At 40.0% G+C, this 26,451-nt stretch overlaps 1 protein-coding gene across 1 annotated transcript in view; it reads right to left on the bottom strand.

The window, feature by feature from the left end:
- Window positions 1-26,451, bottom strand: part of dcc (DCC netrin 1 receptor) — a 326,580-nt gene that overhangs the window by 4,945 nt on the left and 295,184 nt on the right. Inside the window, exon 28 of the mRNA XM_041810331.1 lies at window positions 13,060-13,208. Within this exon, the coding sequence (XP_041666265.1) occupies window positions 13,060-13,208 (149 nt within the window). The remainder of the gene's footprint in view (window positions 1-13,059; window positions 13,209-26,451) is intronic.

The raw sequence follows: 26,451 nt of genomic DNA, 5'->3' as shown, positions 1-26,451 counted from the left end.
TATGATTATCTTTGTTATCTATTTTAATTGGTTTATCAGAAGAATCCTTGGAAACTGAACATTTTCATCGCAGTTTCTTAGAGCCAAAGGTGCTGTGGTGAAATTGCTCCATTGTTATGCCAAATCCAGAATAAAATAAATTTAAATCCTTTTTGAAAGGAGATACTTTTTCAAAGGGAGAAAAATTAGCAAATAATGTCAAATTTTAGATGCTTGATCACAGAGTTTTTCTCAGTGTTGGCAAAATGACCATAAAGTGTAGTTTAAAAAGCCCTGTATTTACTCTTCTCATCTTACTACTACAATTGGCAGTGTGTCTCTGTGTATCTGTCTGTGTTGATTTGCACGCCACACTGTGGCTCAAGTTTTTCTTGATACTTCTCAGAGAACTTCTTGGGTATACTGGTTTGAAACTGGTGCCATAAAAATACCAGAAGTATGTATATACTTTCTATAATCCATAAATGTTGCACTTAGTCACCACCATCGAGGTGACCGCTCCATTTGCTAGGAGCCCTTAAGAGCAAGTATCTGCGCTGGAAAGCAACTGGACTTTGTTGAAACAAGGCCATAAGGAAACATATTTGGCTGAGATGATACACCTGCTCCACATGATCAAAGCATGCTCTCTTTAGCATTTCTCCATGCTCATTTTAAACAAGATAAAACAGGAGATGTGCCAAATATTGGTGTTAGAATTATTCCCTGAGAAATCAGGGTTTAGGGGCTATTATGTCAGCTGTAGTCGCCGTTATCATGTGATCATGTTTGAACATGGGTTTTTCTCCACGTAGACAGCATCCCACAGCAGGTAGGCCGTGTGCATGTACTAACACTTTGTAAATACGTCAAAATGAACAGCTTTAATGCTCCATTTCATGTGTTGTTGGCCCACCACACATACGCACCAGTGCGCAGAGACGCTGAGCCATTATCCAGTTATTTGGGGAAAAACCAGCCCTTTCTGTGCAAATTGGCCTAATTAAATTAAGCAAGAGGACGGTAATAGCATAGAATAAGTACGGTAAAAATTAGCCTGCTGTTTACAAGACCTGATGGGAGCACGCTGCAGTTTTTTTGTTGCAAAAACTTTCCAGACATCAAACAACAAATTTCACAACAATTTCACCTCTGTATGACTTGAGAATAAATGATATGTAAATTCGACAGGTAAATATTATTTTGACATCACTATCACTAATTCAGCTTATACCTCCCAGCTATGGTCCTCTTCAGGCCTGTTTCACCATGTAATTCAGACAGGAAAAACTGTTTTTTGTTGTATAACTTTACACCAGTAGCAGTCCACCAATGTAGGAAGAAACTTCCGTGTTACCTTTCTAAAGACACCGTGTTTTTGCTTTTACTCTAAATCATTCAAACACAGCATTCGATAAAATTTAGGACTTCCTAGGTAGGTGTTTATGACTAATTTACCCAGAATTCTAAGGGGTTTAGGTCATCAAATTGTGTCAGCCAGTTTCCTGTAAAAACACTTACACCTACAGTATTGCTGTTTGCATATTTTTTTGTATTCTGGCTCTGGTCATCAAAGGATCTAAACCCTGTGTCTTATTTTAAGTTCATGTTTTGGTTGAATCTTTTGAAAAGCTTTTTTTAGTTGATTGCCTTGCATTTTTGTCTTAATTATAATTCACTTTTCATATCAAATAAATATCTGATGGGCTGTTTATAACCTCAGAAACCCGCAGATACTACTCTGATTTAAGTTAAAAGGGATAAAAATATGAACTGAGGAAACTGTGCAACTTTATCTTGATGAACTCTGTTTGTACTCCACTGTTTTATATCTCAAGAGAAGAAAAATGCAAATCATCACCATAAATGTTAAATCTTTATCATTTAATTTTCTAAATTCAGCTCCCAGCAGGGTCCTCCATTTATTTTTCATTCTGAAATGATTCATACATGCCGAGTGTTTCCCTCCAGAAAGGTCTCAACCTGCTGATCCAGATTTTAAAAATCCAATATGGTCCAGTTGAAGCTTTTAACCTGAGCGGAGGTCATGTGGTATCAGCCTTCGACTGCTTTCAGCTTCAGGACAACTTGGAGCTCCCCTCCAGTCATGTATGGATTTTTAGATCGCCTCCATTAAAAACACCAGCCGAACTCGATCACAGCAGGACACGGAAAAAATTCAGGATCCACCAGCAGCTGCCGGTTCACCAGTATCAGACAGTAAGACTACATTTGAACAGACAAAACACGAACACTTTACAATCAACTGAAGCCTGTTAAAGGCCTGAGGAGTCATACATGTTGTGATTGAAGGGTTAATAGTTATCTCATTATTGCCATCAAAATCTCTATATCCAGTATGTTTTATGGCAGTAATGTTGAGCTGGTTAAAGGCTAAGTAGGCCAATTTACTAGAACCTTTATAACTAGACTATTTATTGATGGGAGCATGCCTGCCTCTGCTACAGTAGATGGCGCTGTGCCTCTCTATGCTACACTGTGGACCTTCTTCCTGTCGACCGTGCAAACAAGTTAGCAAGTAGCAATACATGAAAACATGGGTAAACATTACAGCTATGCACTTTTGTAAATATTCTATGCCAGTGGTTCTTAATTGATGGATGGGACCCAAAAGTGGGTGGTGACTCCCTTTTCAGTGGGTTCTATATGCGTGCCTGGAAAAAATGCACCAAAACATCTGTGCAATGCTAGTTTGTCCCATATCTTTGGTATTTTACTTGTTTTGCACTGCTTGAAGTCTGAGGTACTATTTTTCAATGAAAATTTGTATAATTGGTCAAAGAATATCAGAAACCTGGTTAAGAAATTCTCATTGAGGAGTGCCAAGTTGAAAACTCCTGCTTGACTTTTGACATAAACACAATGCACATTTTCCTTCTGGCTCATAGTAGTATGAAAAGGCAGGTAAAAGGTGTGTTCTTAAAAACAGAATAAAAATGGAATATAAATGACGAAAATTGGAGGAAAGGTAGTGGAATGGGATTTTAAAAGTAGTAAAAATTGGTAAAAAGTGTCAAAAGTTAGATAAAAGTTGCAAAAGAAGGGGAAAAGTGGCAGGGGGAGACAAATCTTCCGTATTTTATGCATATATTTTCACAAAAAATGGCTCATGTTGGGAGCCACTGATCCAGGGGACTTCTTGAATAATCAGAATCTATTTTAATACTAATTTATTCACTCCTGGCCTCTTATTTACATTCACATACACTCTTTATCATTGCATGTAATTCTAGACATACCCCTGTATTTGATGGACACCTGTAATGACTACATCCCCACCCCTTTGGAGCACAAAGCCCCAGGCAAATGCACACCTTTATCTAGTAGAAAAACCACAGATGAACGTCTTTGAAAATGGCGTCTCTCCACATCTTTCTGTGTGTTTTATTTTCAACACTGCAGTGCTGCTTCTTAAAACTGGAGACAAACCTCTCTAAACGTGTTCACGTAAAGATGTTTATCTTCACAATACTCACAGAGAGTGACTTTCTGACCTTCCACTTTCACTCTGAATGAGACCATAAAAGCTCATCTCTCAGCCTCTCGGGCCAGGCCATTTTCTACTATCCGCAAACAAAAAAAAAAGCTTCTCAGAAATCATACTAGAGTATAAAAGCATCACAAAATCCCAGTGACCTCCTGATCTCATTTGTTGACCTCTAACAGCAGAGTCAGTAAACGCCTCATCAACGGGATAAACTACACTTCGTGTTTCTCTCTGATATCCTGTTATCTCTGTCGGCCTTCTGACCTGGATCCACGCTGCTCTGTAATCCGTCACAAGTTCATCCCAACACAACTCAGAGAAAGGAGCGCGTGTAAACTCACACTGGCACAATCCTGTTTGTATTGAAGCGCAAGTGTTCAGAGACTGTACAGTAGACAAATTTCCTTTGTTCTTTGGCTGTATTTATTCCAAAGAACATCTCTGCTATCTGTAAATTCCTCTACTTTTTTTGAAGGTATTAAGCTAGCAATATTTATTCATTTCACAAAAACTTGTACTAAGACATTCATAAGACTACAGCCCCAACTTTCTAATTTCAGCTGGATAGTACCTGACATAGAACAAGCGAATGTGACTCCACATGGATCAAGAAAGCATATAAAACATAGCTCTTAGTAACTATTATAATGGATAAATGACATAATATTCTGCAATAGAAGACATTATAACATTACATTAATTAGTGATACATAACAACATAACGTAAGGTAACATCTTGACATAAGGTAACATGATGTAGGGTAATGTGGCATAAAGTAATCCAACATAATGTAACATAAGAATTTAGCATAAGGTAACATAACGCAACTTAAGGAAACACAAGGTAAGGTAACCTAAGGTAATATAATGTAGCATTACATAAGATAACATAAGGTAATGTAACTTAAAAAAAATGTAAGGTGAGTTTACGCAACATTAGGCAACCTAAGGTAACGTACGGTAACATGTTACATAAGATAATGAAACATAACATAACCTGAAGTAAGGTAACGTCACGTAATGTAACATAATATAACGTAATGTAACAAAACATAATGTAACATAACCTGAAGTAGGGTAACATACAGTAATGTAACATAATGTAATATAATGTAATGCAACATAACGTAACATAACAATGTAAGGTAATGTAAGGTAACGTTATGTTACACAACATAATGTAACATAACCTTAACTAAGGTAACGTAATGTAATATAACAACATAGGGTAATGTAAGGTAATATAATGTAACACAACATAATGTAGCATAACCTGAAGTAAGGAGACATAATAAATGTAACATGATATAATGTAACGTAATGTAATGTAATCTAATGTAGCGTAACAACATAGGGTAATGTAAGGTAACATGATGTAACACAAAACAATGTAACATAACCTGAAATAAGGTAAAGTAACGTAACGTAATGTAACGTAATGTACTATAATGTAATGTAAGGTAGCATAATGTAACATAACATAATGTAACAAAATGAAAGGTAAGGTAACTTTATGTAACCTCAGGAAACCTAAGGTAATGCAAGGTAAATAAGATAACATAACATAACATTACATTATAAAGTATAAGGTAATGTAGGGTCACATGTTACATAATGTAATGTAACATAACGAAAGGCTAGGTAACTTTAAGTCATCTTAGGAGACCCAAGGTAATGTAAAATAACACAAGGTAACATAATGTAACGTAAATAATGTAACATAACAAAACGTAAGGTAACCTAAACTTAAGTAATGTAAGGTAAACATGAGGTAATGTAAGGTAATGTAGCATCATGTAACTTAAGGTAACATACGGTGATGTGAGGCAGGCTGACATAATGTAAAGTAAAGTAACCTCACATAATGTCAAATAAAGTCGTATTCGGTTTTTGTAACGTGAAGAAACATAGTGAACGAAATGTAACATGAAGTAATCCTGATACAGCTTAATGTGATATGACCTGATGTAAATTGATGTAACATTATGCTACTTAAAATCACACAACATAACAAGGATATAGAATCACGTGAAATTACATGAACTCATGTTATGTGATGTGATGTATCATAACATAATGGACCGTAACAAAACATTTTAATGCAACATAACACAATTTCATGTGATATAATGTAGTAGAAAATAATGCAACATACCATGTTGTAACCTAATGTACCATACCAACATGTAATGCAACTTAATGTAACACCAGGAATGTTGCTAAGGATACATTACATTATCGGCATGACATAAGTATGATAACAACTTTAAAGTTAGATATCGGTATAAGAAAAATGAAAATTTATAACTGTATTTACAGCTGATATATTTTCCTTAAATATTACCAAAATGCACAGCCGTACCATCAGGTATATGTGGTTGCCTGAGGTCCGGCAAAAATCCATATCATGCATAAACTTCACATAATATAATGTTAAAATGTTGTGAGACATACCACAAAGTACCCTAATACCCTAAAGTGCGTGTTATATTCTACACTGTAAAATATAGTTCGGTGTTACATAATATCATTTATTGTTATATAACGTAACATTTCAACATCAGTTTTAAAAGATGTGTAAAAGTTCACCTAAATTACCCAAAGTACAGAGCTGCAGCATTTTAGCAAAAGAAATGAATGTTTGAGCTTTTATAATTTCATTTTAGAGTTATTTAAGCAGCATTATGAAAGTAATGTCCTGCAGTAGCCCCAAGGAGATTTGTCGTCATGGGGTTAAAAAGAAACTTTACACTTGTGCACCGTTTTTTAAAGATCATCACCATTAAAGCAGAAATCGATGCACTCAAGTGCTGCAGACGGTGTAGAAAAGTCTGAACTTCCATCCTTATCTCCTCCTCTGACTGTGCTCCTTCAGAATAAATCACTGCTGTAACTACATAATAAAAGCACCATTGTGTCACACTTACATTTTTCACTCTCGCTCGGTTGCGGCGTATTAACAAGCTTTGCGGGTGCATCAGTGTGTGTGCGTGTGAGATAGATAGGCCAGGGGGCTGATGGGAAAAGACTAGATCAATTACAGAGATAGAACAGCAGATGAAGAGAAAGACCTGCTGACCTTTAGCTCCCCTCCTTTATCTCTCTTTCTCCTCCCTTACATCTCTCCATCTCATTTTCTCCTCCTCTCCTTATCGCTCTTATTACTCCTCTTGTAATTTTCTTTTTCCCTCATCATAGTCTCCCCCTCTTTCTCCTCCTGTTGTCATGGCTATCGTCTCCTCTCTTTCCCTCTATCCTCTATCCTAACATCCCTGTCTCCTCCCGCTACTACACCTCTTGCCCCTTTACTCTTTTCTTCCTCACTCCTCTTCTCTTCCTCCTTGTCATTGAGCCTCATATGAATATTTAACCATGTCCGTGTCCCTCCACATCATCCTCTGTCATTTATCTCGCTTCTCCTCTCAATCAGCCTCTTCATCTTTCTCTTTGCCCTCTTCAGTCCACCAGTCTCGTCTCCTTTTTCACCTTCCTATTGTTTTTCCCCAACACCCTTTTGTCTCTTATATTTTCCCTCTTCTACCTTCTTGTCTTTTGTTCTCCTCTTATCTATGCTCTCCTTCATCATCTACTCCTTCTTATTATCCCTGTCCTTCCTTTTTGTTTCTCTTCCTCTCCTGCTCCCATTCTTTTCTGTCTTCTTCTTTCCTCAGTCATTCCTGCAGCCTTTTCCTCCCCGTCTTTTCCTCATTTCTCGTCCTCTAATCTTCCACTTTACATCCTCCAACTCCTCCTCCAGCACCTCTTCCATGTCCTTTTCTCCTTTCTTCCTCTCCTCTGCCTTATCCTTTTTTCATCGTTGCCCTCTCCTTCTAAATGTCATCTCTCTTAGAGGTTAGATTCTCTGCCCAACCCTGGGATTGCCTGACATGGCACATGGCCCAGGGCAAGGTCAGACAAGGACCCCCCTTTCCCTGAGTCAAAGGTGTCTGTCAAAGACGTTTGATATTCCTGTCAGACAGCAGCACAGCCATAATTTTTTGGACTAAAGTTGCTCCATCACTCACGTCTTGAATTAAGAAGTTTTTCCACCTGCTCCCCTAGCAGGCGCTGTTTTGATCATTTGGAGGCCCCTGGCATTATAAGACCCTCCCCATTTAACTCAAAGCAATCATAGCGAGTGAAATACATAGAAGCATCTCTTTCCAGTACCAAAGCATGAGAACAACAGGACATACCTAAATCTGAAATACACTATATTGCCAAAAGTATTCACTCACCCATCCAAATAATTGAAATCAGGTGTTCCAATCACTTTCATGGCCACAGGTGTATAAAATCAAGCACCTAGGCATGCAGACTGTTTCTACAAACAATTTGAAAGAATGGATCACTCTCAGGAGCTCAGTGAATTCTAGCGTGGTACTGTGATAGGATGCCACCTGTGCAACAAGTCCACTGGTGAAATTTCCTGGCTCCTAGCTATTCCACAGTCAATTGTCAGTGGTATTATAACAAAGTGGAAGCCACTGGGAACGACAGCAACTCAGCCACCAAGTGGTAGGCCATGTAAAATGACAGAGCAGTGTCAGCGGATGCTGAGGCGCATAGTGCACAGAGGTTGCCAACTTTCTGCAGAGTCAATTGCTACAGACCTCCAAACTTTATGTGGCCTTAAGATTAGCTCAAGAACAGTGGTGGAGAGCTTCATGGAATGGGTTTCCATGGCAGAGCAGCTGCATCCAAGCCATACATCACCAAGTGCAATGCAAAGCGTTGGATGTAGTGGTGTAAAGCACACCGCCACTGGACTCTAGAGCAGTGGAGATGCCTTCTCTGGAGTGACGAATCAGGCTTCTCCATCTGGCAATCTGATGGACGAGTCTGGGACAAGTACGAGTCAGTACTTGTCCGACTGCATTGTGCCAAGTGTAAAATTTGGTGGAGGGGGGATTATGGTGTGGGGTTGTTTGGCCCCTTAGTTCCAGTGAAAGGAACTCTGAATGCTCCAGCATACCAAGAGATTTTGGACAATTCCATGCTCCCAACTTTGTGGGAACAGTTTGGGGATGGCCCCTTCCTGTTCCAACATGAAAGCAAGGTCCATGAAGACATGGATGAGAGAGTTTGGTGTAAATAAACTTGACTGGCCTGCACAGAGTCCTGACCTCAACCCGACAGAACACCTTTGGGATGAATTAGAGCAGAGACTGAGAGCCAGGCCTCTCTCGTCCAACATCAGTGTGTGATCTTACAAATGCACTTCTGGAAGAATGGTGAAAAATTCCCATAAACACACTCCTAAACCTTGTGGAAAGCCTTCCCAGAAGAGTTGAAGCTGTTATAGCTGCAAAGGGTGGACCAATGCCATATTAAACCCTATGGATTAAGAATGGGATGTCACTTAAGTTCATATGTGAGTCAAGGCAGGTGACCAAATACTTTTGGCAATACAGTGTATATCTTGTGTCCCCTTGGATCATGAGGCCACAGGTAAATGCCTACCTTTTCCTGATGACAAAACTACCAGTGGATACTGCCTGGTCAGCTGTGCAAGCACACAGTGAAACAATGCTATAGGGCAATGGTTCCTAAACTTTTTTTCCCAGGCACCCCTCCTATCTGAGACAAGCCATGCCTTCTCCATGAGGGCCCAGACCCTAGGTTGGGAACCATTACTGAGCTGGAGATAGACAGCACACATTTGCATATATGGGCAGAAAGACAAGAAACAAAAACTTCACTTGATCATCTATTCAAATGCACCTCTGCATCTTTAGCAATGTAGTGTGTGAAGAACACTGCAGACTGTAGTCTCTGTTAACAGCACTAGTCTCACTTGAAGTTCCAACATTTGTTCAGCTTGTGGTGATTCATGCACGTCTTTTACTGTAAACTATAAATTCTTTCATACCATCCATGTCTGTCTCATCTGAACACATTTTTATAATTAGAAAAAAATAGAGCGATGCATGTGAGCGGGTTCTGCAGACAATCTAAGCTGCACTGATCTCACACCTAAATGCAACTTTTTCAAATTGCCTGACAAACATCCTCCTAGATTTTAAGCTGCAAAATTCCTCTTCTCTGCCATTGCTGGTTCTGCCTCGAATCAGTACTGCACCCTCGCTTTCAGCCCACACAGAACCCCTGCATCTACCTGAAGCCTTCAATAAGGGTTTAGGATGTTACGTCATCACGGCTCAAATTCTGCATGTAAAAGAAATCTGTGAGCACTTATGGAGCCTGGACATCAAAAACAAAAATGATCTGCTGCTGAAATAAATGTTGTAAACTGTTAGAAGCCCTGGGTTTAAATCCATAAAAGCAGTTAATGAGACGGACCAGGCTGGGCTTAAAGAACGTGCCTAGGTAGGGTTGGCATGGATTTTCCTGGACTTGATCTGAGCTCTAATTCCACTCCTTTCCCCTCCTCTTTTCTCTGTAATTCCTCTGACACTCGCCCTTGACTTATTTCTATTCTCCTACTTTGTTTCTCTCCTCTCATCCTTTTAGTCACGCTCACTAATGAACTCTGTTTTATTCTTGCTGTTATGCCACCGGCACACTGAAGGGAAGGAAACAGGTGTAGCGACAAAGCTGCTCAGGTGTATGTGTTTGTGCGTGTCTAACTTCCTCATGCTACAGCCTCCAAATATTTTGTCTTCTTGTGTTTTCTGATTCGGGTTTTCTCCTCGCTGGATATTCAAGGACAGTTTTGCCGTGACTTATGTTACTACATGTGACACCTGCTGCTCCTCGGGCTGTATTCTTCATTTCAGTCGCCCCCCTGCTGAGCCAGGCTGATATCTTCCTCATGGGGTTAGACGAGGAGTTTTTTAACATGTGGCTTATTTTTAAAAACATTTTTGGGGGCCTTGATAAATAATTAGTATTTAATACTTGCTTTAGTAAATGTAAGGAGGCTGTAAAAGCAATCTGAGCATGTCAGCAGCTGAAATGAGAACATTTGCCTCCATGACTTTCATTGCAGACATCATCACTTATGTCAAAGCTGCTGCAAAAAGCAAACTAGACGAGCAATTCCAAAAACAACGGTACATTTCAGTCAATAAAACATGTAAAAATCAAGCTAACATTTTGACATGCTTTCATGAATTCTTCCCTAATGTTTCAATAGAGCAATAACGTCCTACGTTGAGTCTTCCAGGTTTGTTTTTTGGTGATCTCTGAGATGTGAGCCATTCGGTTGATCTCTGCTGCCTATATCAGTGGTTCCCAAGCTTTTTCCTTAGGGCCCCCCCCTACTCGCATTTAAGAAAGCTAAGCCCCCCTAGGACCTGTTTGGAAAAGTAGCCATCATTTGTAATAGTGTTCACTGACAAAATCCCAACATAACAGGCCTACATAGACTTGTTGTCAACTAAAGATCTATGTATAAACTATCCATTATTACAACAGTGTATTAGGGCCACTCTAGAAAAAAGAAATGTTAATTTCAAGAAAAGAAATACAAATTCTCAAGTTTAAAAAGCTAATTTATAAGAAAAAAGGATTTTTTTTTATTACTTTAAAAGCGGTAAATGTGCCTGAACTCTGGATTAGAATTTATGAGATTATAAAGCCTAAAAGTGTAAATCTGACAGTTGTTTTTAGTTTGGGTTCTTGTACAATTTTGACTGAAAAACTTGAATTTTTTTTGTTTCTAATGTCAAAATTTAAAGGGATATTTCAACATTTTGGCAAATTTGCCCATTGCATAATCCCTATAGTCTTAGTAATAGGTTCGTTACATTTAGTTTACGGTGCAAGCTGTTTTTAGATCGGCGGGTCTGAGATGGGAGCTGCTCTGCCAACTCTATGGAGTCTTACGGTATTCCGGCTTTCCCTTATCAAACTCATCAAACTTGTTGCGGACAAGTTGTGACCTGCACATTCACCATGCTATGAAATAATAACGTATTATTATGTAATATTACGACACATGAAGCAAATACTCGGAACTACTTTCTTGAGTAAACCACTTTTACCCCTTTTGAAATCACTCTGCTCAGCAGCCGTGTCTGGAGTGTAGTTTCGGCTTTGCATTTTCCTCTTAAACAACTTTGTCTCATAATGTTCCATGATTATGTCATGGCATGGTGAATGTGCAGGTCACAACTTGTCCACAAGAGCGTTTTGGAGTTGTTGGATTGTGTATTTGATGAGTTTAATGAGGGAAAGCCGAGATTAACATAAGACTCCATTGTGTTGGCAGAGAAGCTCCCATCTCAGACCCGCCGATCTAAAAGCAGCTTGCACCGACAACTAAATGTAACAAACCTACTACTAAGACTACAGGGATTATGGCAATGGGTGAATTTGCCAAAATGTTGAAGTATCCCTTTAAGACTTAAGAGTTCCCAGATGTTCCTGAAGGGTGCATAGAGTAGATTGTTCATCAGTATGCATGGCCTTGCATTGAGGTGGACTCAATAGTTTTTACTTTTTTTGAGTACATTTTAATCAGACTAACTGTGGTTTTACTCAAGTACAAGAATTACGCTCTTTTATTCACCTCTGGTACAAACGTATTTGTTGTGTGGCTGCATGCACTGACTGTTAGTGATCAGGATGAATACCAATAGAATTACCTCCCTAAAGAGGAGTGATGAGGTCAGAACTCCACCATAAAACAGGCCATCACTCTGCATGAAGAGAAAATGGTGCATAACCCTCTAAAATTGCCAGACTGGGGTAAATGTTAACCACAAAGGGAAAGTAAAAGTCATGCTTGAGGTTGAATCATTTATGCTAAAAGTTTCTGAGATGGTGATTCACTGTTTGAAGTTAATATCAGTTAAAATAAATGAATCAATCCCATCCACTGATTGAGATGAGCTGTAAAAATAAGAAAATTGAAAAGGAAACCTTGAAAATCTTAAATTGAGTTTTCAGTCTAGCAGAGAGCAGTTTACATCATCTTACCAGCCCGAGGCTGAAGGTTTCTTCCTTAATCTCTTGTCAGTTAACATTTTAACACATAAATTGTGTATTCGTTTTTGCCTTCATGCCTTCCGACCACTGAAGAAATTCAGAAAATTACAGCCTTGACCCATTTCTGTGGGGTCGGCTGAAGTTTGAGACAAAGTCCGCGTTTAAAGAAAGCTCCAGATGGATTAAAAGATTGAACTTTTGAACGTTTATAGGAGTTGTAGCGGACCTTGAACGCATCTGCTGTGCGGTGACGATGAGCCGGGCTTAAAGACAGCTGATTAAACCAATTAGAAATAACAGCTGTTTCACATTTCCCATGGCAACAGCTGCAGAGAACGGCAGCGAGCCTACAAAATAATGATCTGCTCTAAGCTTTTACATTCACTGCTGCAAGAAATAACTCAAACAGAATATATATCGGCATATGGGGGCTTTTTTGGATCAAATATCTGCAAAATTACATCAGAATTCAAGATTTAACTCATTAGAATGCTCCTTAAAATGTAAAATAAGAAATATCTTCCATTTTTTGCCAAACTTTGGCAGCTTTAGTCATAGAAGACTGAATTTAAAAGTGAAAGTGATAGAGCTCTGCACTAAATCTGTGGTGTTACATCTACCTGTCTCCATTACTGCTGTTGTTAATGTGCAATAATAACACATTTGACTTCACTTACATTGGCAGCTGAATCTTCAGGTGGTTTCGTTCCTCCCTCCTCCGGTAAGTCCGGCGCCGTTGGGACCGACACAGGCAGCAGAGGAGAGCGAGCCTTACTGGCCTGACCCAGAGACGCTGTCTTCACCTGGGGCTTTGGAAGGCTCGCACCTGGATGGGACAGAAAGAGGTCTGTGTTTTTATATCAAATTATATTTTCACCAATCTGGCTTACAACGAATCTTAAAAGTAGAACCTGGAAGCAAAGAAGAAACAGGGAGTCATTTAAGCCTAATTAAATACCACAAAGAAAGTGAACCTCAGAACAAAAGCAGCAACAAAGTGAGTGTAACAGATTGATTATAGGGACAGAGGAATTAAGAACATTAGAGAATAAAAGGTTATTGATATATTTAGCAGCACAAAGGGAGTGTAATTGATGGTTTCAGAGATGTCTAGCACAGTCTTATTTTTTTTAAACCAAGCAGAAAAAATCTGTTGTTTTTGTTTAGGGATTTTTAGATTTATGGATCATTGAAAAGGCAGATTGCTAAATTTAGTGAGGCTGGATTTCAGAGCAAGAGCTGGCCTTTTAATTGGTAACTGGGGACTCAGAATGCTAAGCACCATTTATAATTTGGCTGTCCAAATAGCATGATGATTTTAGAAATAACAGACTGAATATTGCAGACAATACATGGCAACAATGCTTTGATACTGAGAGTGAAGCCATACTTGGTGTTGCATGTGCACAGATGCATGATGGCTGCTGCATCTGTCTGTCATGTTGAACACAGTGGTGCTGATTTTAAATGTCAGATTGTTGGAAAAGTTGGAACCATTGCATTTCAAATATGGTTGGCATCCAAACAAACTGACTCTGTGCAGCTGTGACCCATCTATGAACCCGTAAATTTAAATTTAGGTTCACCGGGCCAACCTGGGGTCAGTGTGTGCTGCCAAACTTTTTACTACAACTTGTTTCTGAGAGCTGCTGCTGTTTCGTATCGATCTGAACTTGAGTGCTAACAGGAACAGCTTTATTGGATAACACAAAGCTGTTATTGATTGATCTGCATGACATATTGATTGATTTACATGCAACAAAGTGAGCCATTAAGAGGAACCACATCTGCGGCCTGAATCATCCATGCGTGCACCGTTCATCTCTTCTGCTGTATTCCTTCCATGAATCATCTGTCTATTTATAATCACTGTCCATCTATAGTGTTGGGGAGTAAAGCCAATGCAATGCAAGTGTTACAACACTGCAGTTCCGCAAGTGGCCACTTGAGGCTGGCTGCTAAGGCACAGGGATCTCCATTAGGTCCCATATTAAAAGATCTATTTTTACAGCATATATTAACATGCTTACAGTCTCGTACAGAAAAAATGTTTTACTCTACAGCTCATTTCTCTTTTCCCATAGGGTGTTTTAATTACATCAGTGTTAATTTTGTTGACTTAAACTATGGCAAAAACTATTTGTCGACAGCCTTTTTTTCAATGACAAAAACTAGACTAAAACTAACAAAAACAGATCTGTGATGACTAAAACTGACAAAAACTAAGTTTAGTTTTTGTCAAAATGACTGAAAATAGACTAAAATGTAATTTAGTTTTCGTCAGACATTCAAAAACTGTGATATTTCTCCACTGTGGGTAAATCTGTCAAAATGCAGTGCATCTGTAGCTATTCCGCCTCTCAGCTGTAGAAAGCAGAGACCCCAGGTTTGGCAGAGTCCATAGAACACACTCCCATGATTTGGCACCAAATTTATGCAAGAAAATAAATGCTTGGACTAAAATTAGAGACTAAAATGTGAGGACTTTTTTATGGACTAAAACTAGACTAAAACTAAAAAGGGTAGAAATGACTAGAATGGGACTAAAACTAAAATGCATTTCATTTAAAGACTAAAACTAAGACTTTTAAAAATTTAAAAAAGCTGCCAAACTTAACACTGTATTGTATAGCAGTCCCTCAAGGCAACAAGCATAGTTGCCTTGAGGGACTGTTCAATCCCACAGTCTTTTAATTTTTATTTTGCTTGACATTGCTACAGCTAATCCAAGGCCCTTTGACATTAGGTACAATTGCTTTGTGGCATGCCCAGGTGTCATCGCTCCACCTTCCCTTTTTTCCTTGGGTCTGCTTTCACATTGGTATCATTGTTTAGGACCCTGAGCACACATGGGTAGACAGTCTGATACAGTGGGTGATGGCATGCACGTAGTTGGGTTGAAATTCCCCATGAAGAAAGAAGAGACAACCAAAACAAACACGTTGACATGTGTTTATGCAGACAATAGATTCCAGCATCCAAGGCCACCAATGAGGAACATTAACAATTTTAAGATGCCAAAAGTGACCCTCTCCAACTTTCAATGCTCTTCTTAGAAAAGAATTGCTGTACCATTTTGATAGAAACTGCTCCATCCAAGTTAATCATAGGCAGCTATTGCTTACCAACTTACAGTACAACTACACCATACCTGTAATTATAAAAAAAAAAAACCTCATGCTGAGGCCAATCAGAAGAAGAGCAAAAACATCTTTTGGCCAAAAAAACCTTTAATGCAGTTTTTTGCACTTCTTATTTACCGGTTCTGGTAAATTTGCTGCTATAGCTTCCCTTGACCTAGTTTCTTCAGTGGTGGCTGCCATTGTTCACCAGATTGTGGTTCAACTAAACCACATCCTGAGCTACTGCCTTGTTCTCTTCAAATGGTGCAGATTGGTCCAGTAATTTTTCAGACTGGATCTTTCAGATTGGATCTTTGCCTGATGACAGACATGAAATCTTGCCATCCATTGGCTTTGCAAGGTGGCTACCATGCAGCTCAGAGAAAGAATCCAACTGTGCTGCAGGGATATGATAGATTTTGCTGAGACAGGAGATAAGAGAAATTTACTCTACAACTGTACTTGCTGATAAGTACAACTCGGGCGTGGTTTCATTCATGTCTCCTGTTTACTGTGCCAGGGTACACATGAATCATGCTTAAGACCACCTCTTCAAGTGGAGCTGGGCACAGTACCAGGGCATGGTAGTCTTCAATTTACAACATAATGAAACTGGAGTCTGGGGTCTAGTCTACTTGGATCATGACCCAGGTTTTTATTGTGAATCCACCCTCAGCCATTCAACTTAACCCCTTGCCCACATTATTGGTGTTTATTGGGTTTTTCATCCAAATACTCCATCTTTCTGTGTGGTTTATGGCACTAACCAGACATCGTAGAAGTCTAGTGACACGCTTTTCTCTGTGGCTGAAATCCTACTGTTATCCTACCGTTATTGTATTAATGTGAAAACAAGTTACATAATCATCCACATATTTATTTGTCAGTCATAGAGGAACCAGGATAGTTGTTGGTTTTTCAGCCACATCTGCCTCCAAAACGCCAACATAGCAGCAGTCAAAAGCTGAATCAAGGCTTTATGTTAGAAAATGTGTGAATGAATAAACCAACCCCACGGAAACAAACCAGAGACCAAAGCATGAATGAAGAGGAAAATCACATCGATATACATTCACCCTCTCTACACATGAAAACACTCATCAGGAAGTCAAATTGAAGGACTCTTCACTTAAAAGCTTTAGCAAAGTACAAGAAAAACAAGGAAAAAGGAGACAAAAGAGAAGGAGAGGAATGTCGAGTGTTTTTGTAATCTCCTCTCTGATTCCCTGAACAGCCTTGTGATGTCTGAACACATCCTCAGGCTTCTTACCCACAATCCTCTTGTTTTTGTATTTTTTTCCACCCTGCTCTGCACTCCTTCACTTCCTGATCAATAAACATTCTCTCCGTTCCCCTTGAAACAAAACACCTGGAACGGCCTTGAAAGCAGCGGATTACCCCAGAGGATATACAACCATCGGACTTAAACTTCCAAGAACATCAGCAGACTTCACAGCACACAAAATGACTGCAAGTATGACAAAAGAGCAGACATTTCCCTCATTATTCAAAGAGATTCACAGTCATACAGTGGCAGTTCTTTATTGCAATTAACCAAACATGGCTTAATTAAGCGTCATGTTTGCACAGAAATAGTCTAATTATGTTTTATGGTATCATTAATTTCTATCTGAAGATGCTGCTGAGCTCCATCAGGGTACAGAACCTTAAACCTAGCCCTACATGATCCTTTCTTACTGGTTATTCATAAGGAAGACTATGCCTCCACCATGGCAATAGCTGTGACCAAAGGCATTATGTTTTTGGATTGTCAGTCCGTGCATTGGATCTTTTTGTGGATGCAACATCTCACAAACACCTGATAGATTTTTCTTCAGACTTTGCACAAAGTTCACTCTAACCTCAGGCTGAATTGATTAGATTTTGGAGGTCAGATGTCAAGGTCATTGGGCCTTCCTTTTGAAAGCAACATCTCTAGATTGCCAAAAGGGATGTTCTTTTGACGTTGGCTAGAATATCTTCTTCAACCGAAGACTGCAAAAGATATTGGATTAAGTCTGAGTGATGTTAGCCATTAGTGTTACTGTAGGGAATGTATGAGTCCAATCTGCTGTGGTTGTTTTACTGAAAATATTGTCTTAAACTAAGTTTAGATCAACCTAGAAACAGACAAAAAGGTGGCAACAAGGCAGGTCTTGAGTCTCCTAAAAAAAGCAGCTACACCCTGCCAGCTTGAAACCAAAGAGGATTCCTGTTTTCATCAGCTACTGTAACTAAATCTAGAACTCCACTGAAGGTCACCAGTTAACACAGTCACTAATTGAACCAGTACATCATGACATGGACTGCTGTACATCTTAAATACTTCTGAGAGACTCTGCCTCTCTAAAATGCTCCTTTTACACCCAGCCTTTTGTTGCCCCATCCCTACTTTTTTGAGATTTGTTGCTGCCATCAAATTCAAAATGAGCTAATATTTTTCATGAAATGGTAAAAGATCTCATCTGAAATGTTGCTTATGCTATTGAGAATGAAAAATGGGTTTATGAAATTTGAAAATAATTGCATTATATTTTACACAGTGCCCCAACTTTTTTGGAATTTGGGCTGTAGACACAGAGTGCCGACAGTGATCTCAGAATTACCATCATAGTAACCATCAGGGGTCTGCACAGTGGTGCAGGGGTTAGCGCTGTTGCCCCACAGCAAGTTCGCTGGTTCGCTTCCCGGTCAGGGACTTTCTGTGCGGAGTCTGCATGTTCTCCCCATGTATGCATGAGTTCTCTCTTGGTACTCTGGCTTCCTCCCACCACCAAAAACATGCTCGTTAGGTTAATTGATCGCTCTAAATTGGCCGTAGGTGTGAGTGTGAGCATGCCTGGTGGTCTGTCTCTATATGCCAGCCCTGTGATTGACTGGCAGTCCAGGGTGTACCCCGCCTCTCGCCCAATGACAGCTGGGGTAGGCTCCAGCCCCCCGCAACCCCCAATGGGATAAGCGGTATAGAAAATGGATGGCTGGATGGTAACCTTCTGGATTGTTTCCATGTTTGTGGTTTACATCCCACACATATGGTTGTTGTATAAAGCCTGTGCCTGATCAGCTGATGATGGCCAGCTCATCCCAATTAGCCCCTCCCAGCTCCCATGGCCAATCACAGCTCTTTCTCTAAACACAGCAGTGTACTTAAATATGATGCACTTCTCACTGATCCCTGCTTACATGAATACTGAGGCACCACTCTGCTCCTGGCAAAGCTTAACCCCCTCCACCCCAGCTTCCTTCTTTATAGCGTAAAGCTTGTTGCACCCTCATTTTAACATTCATGCTACTATGGATTAATGATTAATGTATCCATCCATGGGGGGGTTTCTAGCCATGCACACCCTGGAAAGTCAAAGCATGCTGCTTGACTAAACCAGGGAGCATCTTTTGAGCAGAGCCTTCTCCACCAAGTTAAAATGTAGATCCATTTGGCAACATAATGGTTAAATGTATGACGAGAATGAAATAGATTCCTACCAATGATGTCCAGAATGTTAACCATCATAACTGATTTGGCTGGCTAAATCAAACCTCCTGAATGGTGCTTATTAATTGTTAAAAAATAATAAAATTGCAAAGGGCATTAAGTATCCAGACCTCCCTTTCCTTAAAATGGAGAATTATAGTAAAAAATATTCCTGAAGTGTTTAAATCAGGAGCCCTCCCTCTCTAAAGCATGCAGAAAAACAAGGAATGTCTTCACTTAAGAACAGAGATGCAGCTTTCTGCTCCATGGCCTCCTGCTGAGAAAAAGATTTATTTCCAACTGTTGAATCATACTTTTTGGCTTTGCAGTAAACAGCATGAAAAAAAGAAAATAGTCCATTTTAGAAATCCAGCTGAGAACAATGAAGACAAACTCTGAAAAAGTTCCATTATGCTACTTCTCCCTACAGAGATAACGTTCCCTTTGCTGTGCTTAAAACTCAAAATTACATACAATATCTATGGAGTTCACGTATGTTTTTAAGAAAACATGGAGGTAAAGTGAATGATTAGGTCAACACTGTCCTCTTTTCTCTGTCTTTTCATTCCTTTGTAAATAAAGATGATAAAGTTAATGTTGGAGAATTTCTCCTCTTTGCTGCAGAAATCATGATGAGATTTTCTCTTTGATATGACAAAACCTCTCTTTTAAACCCCTTGGTTGCACAAACTGCAGAGCAACAACGAGCTCACAAAGAAAACACTGTGCAGTAAACGACTGAGTGAGACCCCATCTCTACTAGAGATTATGCTAACATGGGGACACTGCCTGCTAACATGGTAAATAATAAGCCTGGTGATGACAGTGCTTCAAAAAGGAATGTTTGATCTCTAATCCCCCTGAAATTTTTAAAATTATCATAATGAATTTTAATATACATGAAGCTTGGAGAATTCATTGCTTTAACTGTAAAACTTTTTCAAAATACAAAAAAGGTCAGTGCATTCCTTTCTTAATACTCCTGATACTTAACTTCCAAATCAAGTCTCCTTGAAATTAAAGATAGATGAAAAAATCCCTCTGGGTTTCTGCAGGACTTCTTGTGACTGTCACTGCTGAAGATGGCCAATATTTCAGTGGCTTTTTACCAAAGTGGCAGTAAAGATTGAAATGTCTGGAGGCTTGTTTTTTTATGAGTCTGCAGTAGAAAGTGAATTTGTTAAATTAGCTGTGACTGTTTCAAGTGCAGGGCTGCACAGCAGCACAGGATTAGCATCACAGCAAGGCTTCTGGTTTGAATCTCTGCTGCATGCTGTGAAGTTTGCATGTTGTCCCCATGCAAACATGGATTCTCTGAATACTTCAACTTTTTCTCACAGTCCCCAGACCTTTCTCTGTGATCCTTGTCTCCTCCAGGTGCATTTAAGAAACTGAAGCGCCTTCATCATGGTGGAGGAGGAACTTTTTCTAGGTAGGTGAAAAGAGAGGTGGAGTATGTGTAATGACCATTTGTTGATTTGATTTGGATGACTTCCATTTCTTATTAAGGAAAAATGTGAGAAAACTGCCACCCTGGGGAAAGAGTTCAGTTTTTACGGTGGTATTGCAGATGTAACTCTCTGTTTCATATCCGGATGTGATAGTCCTTTCTCCTCAATGCTTGTCTTCTCCAGGTGCATTTAAGAAATTGAAAGCACCACCATCATGGTGGAGGAGGAACAATTTCCAGGTAGGTGAAGAGAGAGGTGGAGTATGTGTACTTTGAGGGTTAGAGTACTCAGTATCTTAGGGCACACTCGCATAAGGCCTGATTGTTTTGAATCGTGCTGTGATTGCTACCCCTCCCCTCTCCTCCCTCTGGCTTGGTTTCACTCTAGCAACATCCATACATGAACACGTCGCCTGTGCTCAGTCTGATAAAGCAGAGAGCGGTTTGCACAGAGCTGGTTTGCAAACCTGCTAAGGAGGAGAAAGAAGAAGACGCTACCATGGCAACTACTCAGGTCTGGGCAAAGATTTACTTGATTCTGATGATCTCCATTTCTTATTTAGGAAAATGTGAACTGCCATCCTGGGGAAAGAGTTTAGTTTTTACGGTGAGGTCATATCGCTGATGCAACTCTCTACCTGGACGCAATCACATTTAAACCATGTCAGAGTTCACTTGAATGTTGTCTGACATTCTTTGGGATCACTTGTACTGGGATGCAGGACTGGGCCCTAGTGTGGAAGCCACCTTATATTGTGCCAGGAAGACTGACCAATGGTTTTGACCATGTATTGCAATATGAAATGCAGCTTTGCTTGGCAGCTAGTGCTCTGCTGCAAATATGCTCCCAAGCAGCATGCTTTGACTTTCCAGGGAGGGCACTGCAACAAACCCACCATAAAAGTCAATATGAGGATGTAACAAATACTTAAGGCTTTAGCCTGGGGTGGTGGAAGTGAAGCTTTGCTTGCAGCAGTGTGGATTAATCAGCATTGGTGATCAGTGAAAAGGATGTCATATTTAAATGGACCACCTTGTTAAGAGAATGAGCTGTGGTTGGTTGTAAGAGTGTATGGCCTCCATGTTCAGCAAGGCTTTATAGATCAAATCTAGGTTTAATATTCTTTATGTGTAAAGAAAACATGTTAGCAGAATTTTGGAAGTGAGCCTAACTTTGCCTTGATGTTTCAAAAATGCCTCAAACTTCTTTTTTTTTTTAAAGTTTGATCTATCTTTAACCTCCCATCTCAGCCAAAAAGGACTCTTTCTTCAAGGTGAAGTTTCTAGAACTCCAGTTTGAAAAAGGTTCACATGACAAGTTTAAGAAGCAACCACAGTCCGTTACCATTACATGAAAAAGTACGACCAGCAGATGAGAACAGACCGTACAGTACTATGACCTTCCATGGGTGTTAGAGCGGCTCCAACCTTTTCATCTGCATTTTTCAGTCTCTCTATTTTATTTTTTACAGTTCTGTCGACCTTGTGTGGCTTTGTGTGTCTGTAAATGTGGTGTAGAAAAACCCTGCCAGGTTCATTTCAAAATGGAGCAGAACCAAATGTGTTTGTATGACTTCTCAGCACGACGCTGTCAGAGCGAATCCAAACTGAGCCCGGCTCAACAAAAAATCATTTTGTGGAAAAACACAATGAGCTGCAGCGGAGGAGAGCTGAAGCAAAGGTTACACATCCACAGTGAAGAACGCCATAAAAGCAGACTTTCACGGTTCCTGGCTCACGCCCTTAGGGGGGGGCTGATGGAGAGGGATGGGGGTGCGAAGTGAGCGGCGTCTCGTGTGTTCAGAAAGGTGGATATATTTACCAGACAAGCTGGAGTGGAGGTGAGAAACGCCCGCCGGGGGTCACATCAGCAGAGTCTGTCTCTGTCTTTGGGTGGACGCCAAAGATAGAGAGATTTACAGCGGTATGAGGTGAGGATGGAGGGGGCGGGGTTATTGATCCTGAAGACGGTTTGAAGTGAACACAGTTAAAAGATGAAGAGTGTCTTTGAGGAGACGTCACGCCTCTAGAGGAAGCAGGCCAACATACACAGCCTTTGCTTCACACAGGAGTTTGGCGTTTCTTTGTCTGCCTTTTTTCCTGTCTGACTGTTTGAAGCCCCGCTGTCTGAGAAAATGTCTACCTCAGCAAAAAGGTGTCAAGAAGACTGGTGCATGCAGGTTAGGGGGTTTGGGTTTGGTGAACTTCCACAAAAGTAACTCGAAGTCTAAAACTCTGTTTTTATATCATTTTTGGAGAAAAATGATGGGAATTATGAGTCATTGGAGAAAAAATATGTTTTCCAACAACAGACTTTAACTCTTTTCACAATGCATTTGGACAACAGCTATAAAATGAAGCTCCACCTTTATACATTAACATTACATTCAAATCCACCACGGCGGAATATAATGGAATATAAGGGTGTCAGGTCAGCTTGGACTCCTGTGTCAATGGATGAAGGGCCAATATGTTGGAAATATCATGTGCATAAGCATGTCCCATACTCTGATTGGCTGAGAAGTTAAGAAAGAAGTATGCAAAACCTATCAAATAAATTAAAATATAAATGCTAAATTTAAGCAAAAGCTGGATGTATATCTACATAAACTCCCTATTTCAAAAAAGTTGGGGCGCTGTGCAAATTGTAAATTTAAAACAGAATGAAATCATTTGCAAATCTCATAAACCAATATCTTATTAACAATAGAATATAAACAACATATCAGAGACAACTGAGACATTTCACCATTTAATGAAAAACAATTAATCCATCTTGCAAAGCTCCCATCTGAACTGTTTTGGCCCGGCTAGAAAGTGACAGGACCAATCAGCATCGAGGGACAGTGCGTAAGCAAGCAGCAACAAGAGGCTGGTGCAATTATGGCAGGCCAAGACATTAGCGTGGATGCTGCTAAAGCACCAGTTTTATCAGAACTTGACGACAACAGTCATGTACTGTCATGTCTATAGTCTCCATGGTTCACGTTATTCCATGGTAGCTGCACACGCGCACCTTGGTCATGGCTACATCACGTGTTTTGTTGCTCTGATTGGCCTGTAAGGATGTGACAGACAGAACGTTCATTCAATCACACTCCGAGTTTTTTTTTCAAATCCTCTGCCCTTTCCCAAATGCTTAGTATTGAAGGTTTTCCAGATGGATGTGTGAAACACATCCATCTAGCATGTCAGGTTAGTCAGTAACATGATCAGGTATAAAAGGAGTATTTTTTTAGAGAGGCAGAGTCCCTTAGAAGTAAAAATAGGCAGTGGTTCACCAATCCGTGAAAAAAATGTGCCTAAAAATTGTGGAACAATTTCAGAAAAATGTTCCTCATGGGTAAAATTGTGAAGGTGTTGAATATCCCACTATCTACAGTCCATAATATCATCAGAATATTCAGATAACCTACAGAGATCTCTGTGCACAAGGGGCAAGGCCAAATGTGAGTATTGGATGTTCTTGATTTTGGTAACCTCAGGTGGCATTGCATTAAAAACAGGCATGATTCTGGGCTGGAAAACACTGCAGGGGCTCAGGAACACTTCCAGAAATCACTGTCTGTCAACACTGTTCGCCGTGCCATCCACAAATGCAAGATGAAGCTGTATCATGCAAACAGAGAAGCCATATGTGAACAGGATCCAGAAACACCGCCGTCTTCTCTGGGCCAAAGCTCAATTAAAATGGACAGAGGCAAAATGGAAAACTGTTCTGTGGTCAGAGGAATCATGGATGCTGTGTCCTGTGGACTAAAGAGGAAGGGAGCATCCAGCTTGTTCACCTGGCTCAGTTCTAAAGCCTGCATCTCTGATGGTATGGGGTTGCATTAGTGCCTATGGCATGGGCAAGCTTAGACATCTGGATAAGTACTATCAATACTGAGAAGTAGAGAGAGTATTTAAGGGAAGGCCTTGACTGTTTTAGCAAGATAAAGCTAAACCAAACATCCATCACAACTGCATGGCTTCACAGTGCTGTTGGATAAACTGTAATATGTAGCCTACATTTGTAGTACTGAAAAGTTAATCCCAAAGTTTCCTCAACAAGAAAAAATCCTTTTTCATTTTCTACCTCCTGCTGTCAGTGCATCGTGGCTTGAGTGAATTAGTGATGATATGGGCGGTAGGATGAGGCCTTCACACTAAAGGTTAAAGTGCTAGCATTGAACTTGTCTGTTGAATGGTATAGCTGAAGTTTAAAGTCTGTGAGTATTTTCAGGGTTTCAGCACACATCCTGATCATTTCACCATCTTGTTAAAATTTTTAAGACTTTCTGATCAAAGAGCAGATTGAGGACAAACTCTCCCCACCTCCGCCCTCCTCCACCGCTCCATCTGTACTCCACACCTGAGGCTTCAAAGTCTTTGAAATATCATATTTACTTCTTCTCCCTTCTCACCTTCCTGACATGACGTTGGTTTGAACGGGTCAGAAGAGCCGGAGATCAGAGAGCTCCCTCTGTAGCAAAATAATCATTAAATCTGTGTAATCTGAAAATGTTGAGTTTGTGTTTCCAGGTCTCATGAAGGCATCTGTGTTTGTCACAGTCCAGGACACATTTTAAATAGGGATGCCAAGGCTAGACAGATATGATCACTATCAGCTACTTTTAAACTCACTATATGATGCTTGCATTAGTTAAGAATAAAGCCAACCTTAAAAATAACATGTAGCTTAATTCTTCCCTAAAACGGAGCTGAAATGTACACTATATGGACAAAAGTATTTGACCATACTTGTTAAATATTGAATTCAGGTGTTTCAATCAGACCTGATGCCTCAGGTGTATCAAATCAAGCACAAAGCCAGTCTACATTTGCAAACATCTGTGATCCTAAATGGGTCGTTCTGAAGAGCTCAGTGACTTCAAGCGTGGTACTGTGATGATGCCACCTTTGCAATAAGACAGTATCCTTGCTGGATATTCTACAATCAACTCTCAGAGATTTTATAGAAAGTGGAAGCGTTTAGGAACAACGGCAGCTCGTGGTGAGTAAAACTGCCAATGCTTTGCTGATTCCAGAGCTGAAGAGTTCTGAACTTCGACTGGCATTAATGCAAGCGTTAAACCCGCAGTGGGTGCTTCATAAATGGGTTTCCATGACCAAGTAGCTGCATGCAAGCCTCACAATGCCAAGTCCAATAGCAAGCGTTGAAATGAGTGGTGCACAGCACACTGACACTGGGCTGTGGAGCGATTGAAACGTGTTCTGTGGAGTGACCAATCACGCTTCTCTGTTTGGCAGTCAGATGGCTGAGGCAGGGTTTGGCAGGTGCCAGGAGAACCTTAACTGCTTGACTGCGCTGTACCAGTGGTGAAGTTTGGTGGAGGAGGGGTAAAGGTATGGGGCTGTTCTCAGGGTTTGGTCTAGACCAGGGGTCTTCAAGTAGCCTACATCTGCACAAGGGCCAGATTTAGTCTTGACAGAGACTCTGGGGGCCGGACTTTCAAACAAACAAAAATCAAATAAAAAGTTTGGTCTCATTAACAAATTATTGTATTAGTATTTGTACTTTTCTTTCAAAACACAGGAAATTTTTAGGCATTACCAGGAAGATCTATTATCTATAATGCAGGTCAGGGAGACAAGGCCCCCCCATAGATTTTTTTGCCACTTTTAACCCCTTTTTGATCATTTTTGCAGCTTTTAAGACAATTTTTCCCCATTTTAACCCTTCTTCAAACCATTTTCACAACTTTGCTGGTTATGCTATACTTTTGCCACTTTTTACCAATTTTTTAATACTTTTTCATCCTCTTTAATCCAATTTTTGCCATTTTTAACCCCTTTTCTCGACTTTTTTGCACCATTTTTTCCACTTTTAACCCATTTTTATTACTTTTTCGCCCCCTTTTCATCTTTTACCAAATTTTGCCACATCTAACCTGTTTTTACCACTTTTGCTGTCAATTTTTGTCCCTTCATGCCACTCCATGACCCATTTTGACACCCATTTTGCACTACTTTATCTAGCCACTTGTGCGACATTTCTGCCAGTCTTAACCAATTTTTTAAA

Source organism: Cheilinus undulatus, linkage group 17 (genome assembly GCF_018320785.1).
Source record: "Cheilinus undulatus linkage group 17, ASM1832078v1, whole genome shotgun sequence".
NCBI classification, from domain to species: Eukaryota; Metazoa; Chordata; class Actinopteri; order Labriformes; family Labridae; genus Cheilinus; species Cheilinus undulatus.
Note: the sequence above shows the minus strand (reverse complement) of the source record. Positions and strands in the feature narration are given on the sequence as shown.